The sequence below is a fragment of the Gobio gobio genome (genome assembly GCF_949357685.1).
Source record: "Gobio gobio genome assembly, chromosome: 3".
Taxonomy (NCBI): Eukaryota; Metazoa; Chordata; class Actinopteri; order Cypriniformes; family Gobionidae; genus Gobio; species Gobio gobio.
In genome coordinates, this window is record NC_137099.1 from 57032023 (window position 1) to 57038572 (window position 6550).

Here is a 6550-nt window from a genome sequence, read left to right on the forward strand (position 1 = left end):
TCAGGCATCAGGCCTAAGAGCAGAACAAATGTCGGCGTCTTTTAAAGAAAGAGTGCAGAATAACAAGGAGGAATGGATATTATATAAATTACCTCTACTTGTTAAGTTCTTAACATGGATCAACTAGAGCTTCAAAGGGAAGTGAAGGATCCTACTTTAAGACCCAACACAGGGAATAAACACCTCCCTCATCCCTAAAGATCTAAAGTGCAGCTACCAGAGGGAGCATGCAAGGCGCAAAAGCCTCAGCAGCTACGACCTTTGATGTTTCTGCTCCTCCAAGGGGAAGCCTTAGGCACAGGAAAGGCTCAACCCCAAGGAAGCCGCAGGGGAGCTTAACCCTACTTAAAGACCCCAGACTATGGGGGAAAGCATCTCAAACCCTGCTTTAGGTAAAACACTCATCCAGGACCTGCTATAGCCAGTGCTTAGTTTTTCTCTATTAGTGCTAGCCATAGTAAGTGACAGATAACAAGGAGGGACGCCCCCTAGGTGAGCTTCCTCAACTTGTGAGCATTGTCTATTTCCGTATTCAACAAGGGTCAACTAGAGAGGCCTAAAAAACCCACCCATCAAAGCAAAAACATACACCCCTACTTAAAGACCTACAAAGGGGTAGGCAAGTTCTGTCCTAGAGAGCCGCTGTCCTGCAGAGTTTAGCTCCAACCCTGAAAAAAAGACCTCACCTGCCTAAAGCCTTAATAATCCCTGAAGTCATTGATTAGCTCGGTCAGGTGTGTTTGATTAGGGTTGGAGCTAAACTCTGCAGGACAGCAGCTCCCTAGGACAGAACTTGCCTACCCCTGCCCTACAATATTCAGTTCACCCTGCATCAACCCCAAGATTACCCAATCAAAAGGGAGCTTAGATTAATAGATGGCATGGCCGGAGGTTTCAGAGAGGAGGATCCACCCCTTTAGAGATAGCTGGCAAGTGTCTCTTCGACAAGGGGCATCTTCACATATCCTTGCTTGCACAACCTCTCCACATTAGCATAATTTGAATGTTGGAATGGATAAATTCGCACTCAATATGATTTCTTCCATGACTTCTCCACCTCTCCGTGGAGTTCCGGAAGAAACGGAAGGCTCATGGAGGCAGGAACCGCTCGTCGAGTGCTACGAGCGACTTCCTGTTTCTCATTCCCCCATACCCATGGGCGGATCTACAGGGGGGCAAGGGGGGCAGGTGCCCCCCCACTCTAGAGCCTTGCCCCCCCAGCTGCCCCCCTAACTTTGATGATCCAAAAACTGTACTTGTAAAAACAACCCACCAGTATGTCCAATACATTTACCAAAAGTAAACCATTTAATTTTTTATTTTAAATGTATTAAAATTAAAATACATAAAATACCCCTCCACCCGCCCTCTAATACTAGCTACGTCCCTGATTCAAACGTGCAGACCGGCGTTCGCTCAGTCTGGCTCTCACACAGCGACAGCGGGTCTGCTGCGGTGCGGTGGCCCTACAAACCCACTGGAGAGACTGAGCTGCCCCAGAGCCCCTGAAGGTGAAGTGAGTTTCTCCAGGTGTAGTTTAAACACACGCTTAACTTAAAATTACATTTGTAATGAATGTATTATATGCTAAAGACGATTCAGCATCAGCAAAAACAGCGAGTCTATTACGGTAGCCAAAATCAGCGGTTGTGATTCGCAAGAGCACTCTTCCCTTTGATTAGCCTAATTTAGATTTTTAGTAAAGACAAGAACAGCTCAATAAAAATATAAAAATATTGGATTCATAACTGCCAAATCTCACGCATTCACCGTGAGACACACGCAATTGACACTTTTCACGCTCTCACGCCAGACATACATTTTCTCACGCACAGAAAAATCGCGAAGCAAAGAGGACACCGACAGACTAGACAGAGCAGGTTACTTATGATTGAAAAAAAATCTCAGCTCTCAGATTCTGTCACTTTTATTACGAAATTCAAACAATAAATGCCGTTTTGGCGCTTGTAAATGTTACGTGACAGATCCCTAGCTGCACGTGGACCGATCATCTCTAGCTAATAGTAAATAAACACGAATGAACAATGTTGAAAGAAACAGTAGCCTACAACTTACCTAAATGTATATTCCTCAGACATAATATCGATCAATCAATCTAACAAAGGGGTCAATAAAACAACTGGAGAACAATTATGTCACATAACATTTACCTCAGGAAAGCCATTTAATGACCATAATATGCTATAGCACATTAGTTGGCTAGAAAAAAGAGCTAGAGAGTATTTTGCTAAATATGTGTAGTGTACCATATTACATAGTTATTATATTTTTATTTATATCATTAAATAAAGTTGTTATTATAATAAAAAAACGCATTATATGTAATTTGAGTTATTTTTAACCTTAAATAACACTGCCAGCTGTTAGGGCTCTGTGTATGTTTGTACAGCATTAGGTGAGTTGTTTTTTCTTGAGATTAGGTGCATCTTGTGTGCCTAATATTTATCCAAATTAGTCAATATTAAATCAAATCACAATCATTTAATTTAATTGAAATAACAAAAAAGCGTAGCTTACCAGAAATTGTACCATGTAAACACTGTAACATGTTGTCACTAAACCTAATAAAATTCAGTTGTTACTAAAATGTTAGTGACAATCACAATACACTTATTGTGATGCAATTATTATTATTATTTTTTTACATTTGATTTAGCTAAGCAGTCCTATTAAATCCAATTCCTCTCAGATATCACAGCAATGAAACCAGTTTACAACTGGGGAAATAACAAATAGAAAAGCGCTATATAAATGTAACAAATTATTATTATTATTAAATACAATTGGATTAATAGTCTAAACATAACTGGTGTGTGCATGTGATAAATCTTTCTGATTTTATGTTTGTTATATAGGCTACTTATTAGCTACATGGCCCTACAGTGTAATGTAAAACAAGGATAACCAGAGGTTTTCACATATTGACTTTTGCAGGCAAGAGTAGTTGAAGAAAGTAGCTGAAGTATACAGTAGTTTACTGTTTTGTTTTGTTTGAACACTGGGCTTATTCCTGTTGTGAATTAAAAACCTTTGTAGAGTGTAAGGGCATGATTAAACAATAAGTAGCCTACTGTAGTTTAAAAGTGGTTTTGTGTTTGTTTTGTTAAAGCAATTCACATATAGGGATTTCCATACCGTCTACCCCTGCCACCCTGCCAAGACCTCTTGCCACCCCTTTGCCCCCCCATGTAAAATTTTCTAGATCCGCCACTGCCCATACCAGATCCAATCTGGTTGTGGCATGGGTTTGCACTGCAGGAACTTTCCCCAGGAACTAGGGACTTTGAGGTGGTACTCTGTGTGTTTTGACTGCAGGGACCAGGGTCTAAATGAAGTTCCAGGTAAAAAGTCACTGAGAGTGCTCTGTACAAAATAATATCCTTGCCCTCCTCAACCACATCTGCCTTTTCCTGGCTGGATGGTGTCAGCAACATGCGATTTGCTGGATAGGATGACACCAAAGACAGCACCTCTTGATGGAAGTCAGGTGTCAGAAACCTCGGACACGGTGGCTCACACTTCCTGAAAGCTTGCTCTGATTTTCCATTTCTAGTTTGCCTTCCCCATGCGCTATTTTACAAACGGCCCCTTAAGACAAAAAAATTATGACCGTCTTATACACACGGCTAATGATATCATGGAATGTCATTGGACAATAAAATTTGGCATGTTTTCACACGCTTTGGACACCAGTCACGCTAATGCCGTTTCCTCAAAGCATCAATCCAAGACGCAGTGTTGAAATTCCACTTCGAAAGGGAACTCTCTGAAGGGAATCTACCTTAGCGAGTGAGTGTGTGTGTGTGTGTGTGTGTGTGTGTGTGTGTGTGTGTGTGTGTGTGTGTGTGTGTGTGTGTGTGTGTGTGTGTGTGTGTGTGTGTGTGTGTGTGTGTGTGTGTGTGAGTCAGTGAGTGAGTGAGCAAGTGAGTGTGTGTGTACCTGTGCTGCGGCTGGTCTCGGCACAGCTCAATGTTGGGTCTGAAGGTCCGGTAATGTAGTCTGGATTGAGCCACTCTGAGCGGAGCTTCTTTATCATGCACAGCTTGCTGCAAGAATGAGATATTCCTCTCCTGAGCCCCGATCTGATCCAGAATCTATTACACACACGTGGTAAACATCCATAGAGTTCAACTTTTTATCCTGTCAATTCATGTTTATTTGTATGAATTGTTTATATAGGCTTTATCAAAATATCATAATTATTTTTTTATATGTACATTATGGTTTTGTTACATCTTATGCAGTTAATGTTTATTATTTGAGTTTAAGGTGCTGTATTTAATTTTTTTGACTGTACTAAAGCATTACAATACCATAATATGTTTGCAGGTATTTAGGATACAAGTTCACATACTTGTTTCTCCAAAAGACAATGCTACGGTTATTCTACCTTAAAATGTGTGTTACTTTGAAACTTAAAATGTCTCTACGTTTTTTACTGTAATGTTCTGGCAACCACAGCTGCCATTTTTTACAGTGTATGTGATCATTTGTATACATGTATAGGCTTTGTTTTGTGTAGGTGTGTATTGCCTGTCCCAGGTGCAGCTCCAGCTGTGTTTTGGCCTGGCTCAGTTCCATGCAGCGCTGGATGAACGCCTGATCTACAGTGGCACACTGCGCCCGCAGGTCCTCAGACGTCTCCTGCAGCACCCGCTCAGACAGCCGCCTCAAGGCCTGGCTCGCCGTCTCCTCTCTCTCCGCCAGCCGCAGGTTATCCCGAGTGAACTTACGCCACACCTCCTCATCACACACCCTACAGAGAAACACTGATGCTGTCACTGCAATAGCTGTGATCGAGAACCCGATACAGCCAAAAACTGTTCTTCATGATCTGGTTAGGCAGAAGCAGCACCTTTGATATGCTGGAATGTATTGTGAAAGGTGTGTGTGAAATGAAAATACAGTTTGTGTCACTCCAGCTGAGCTGATGTTTGGCACGCACTGGTCCTGCAGCAATGCTGAGCTGGGATGCTGTTGTGTGTCCGTGCTCCTGTTGTTATAGCGTCCACACTGGTCATCCAGGGTGTAGGCCTGCTGTTTATCAGACCAGTCGAACTCAAGGGTCTGCTTTACCTCCCGGTTCAGCCTGGCAGAAACAAAAACAGGTTTATGACTTAAATCTAAAATCCGATCAAAATCCTCTCAGTTATGTGCTGTAGTCTCAAAGGAAGTAAATGATGACAAAATGTTCAATTTCTGATATAAAATAATATAAATGTTCTACAACCCAGCAAACACAGAAGGTTTCCCCTAAAGTTCCCATTTGTTTGTTTTTTGGGAACCAAATAAGAAGGTTATCTGTAGGTAACCTAAAAAGAACCTTCCCAGAACGTTCCCTGCTGGTTATTTTTAGGTTTGATTTTTATAAACATATGTCATGCTGAAATGTGTAATTTTTCATAACCAAAGTCTGTTTTGCAGATACAGTTTATGTTACAGATATCAGTTTAAAACCTGGATTAGATCAGTAAAAATGCACTAAAATTTTCACATAAATCCAATTTTATAGCAAAGAAAAAGCCATGGTAAAGTGTAGTAAGCTTATGATGCACAAATAGGGACTTTAAAAGGATAGTTCAGCCAAAAATGACAATGTTGTCATTAATTCCTCACCCTCTTGTCATTCCAAACCCGTAAGATCTTCGTAACACAAATTAAGATATATTTGATGAAATCCTGACCCCTCCATAGACAGCTATTTAATTAACACTTTCCAGGAAAGTAATTAAAACATAGTTAAAATAGTCCTAAGTATCTCCATGAATAATTAAACACTAAAAGTGTCTCCCATGTGACTCCAGTGCTTTCCCTAATGTTATGAAGCGACGAGAGTACTTTTTGTGCACAAAAAAAAACAAACAAAAATAATGCACTGGACTGTATTTACTATGTCAATGTCAACTACGTCGTGTAGGAGACTGACAGACGTGAAGTCGTTATTTATGTTTGTTTTTTGCACACAAAAAGTATTCTCGTTGCTTCATAAAGCCTTGAAAGTGTTAATGAAATAGTAATTAAACTGTATATGGAGGGATCAGAGAGCCCTCGAATTTCATCAGAAATATCTTCATTTGTGTTCTGAAGATGAACGAAGGTCTTATGGGTTTGGAACGACATGATGATGAGTAAATAATGACAGAAATGTAATTTTTGGGTGAACCATTTAAGCAACAGCTGCTGATGGAATGGCAATGGACACCGGAAGTAACCTGCTGAAGCCAAAGAACTAATTTATTTTATTTATTTTTTTTAAATGGATGCCTTTGGCATTAAATATAGATACAATTAAAAAGGCCACATAACTATAAAATGTTACATTTACTTATAGTCTGTCACATATTAATGAGTACGACAAATCATCTATTCTCCCGTAGTAGACGAAGTAGCAGTTAAAGTCGTGCATGCTACCTGAAGTGTACATATGAAGTAGACTCGCTCCCTTGGTCAATTTTTTTTTTTTTTACCATCTATGAACTTCAAAATGGCGGCAGGGATTCCCCCGAGGGGAAGTGATTAGGGAAGTTCG

General features: G+C 40.5%; 1 protein-coding gene across 1 annotated transcript; it reads right to left on the reverse strand.

Moving 5' to 3' along the window:
• On the reverse strand, window positions 1–6427 carry LOC307124203 (tektin-4-like; the record flags this gene model as incomplete). The annotated part of the gene is made up of 5 exons (XM_079813251.1): window positions 1–13; window positions 3961–4115; window positions 4555–4777; window positions 4967–5110; window positions 6375–6427. The coding sequence occupies 5 exons, from the start codon at window positions 6425–6427 to the stop codon at window positions 1–3; spliced, it is 588 nt and encodes a 195-aa protein (XP_079669377.1).
• Between the last annotated feature and the right edge of the window lie 123 nt (window positions 6428–6550).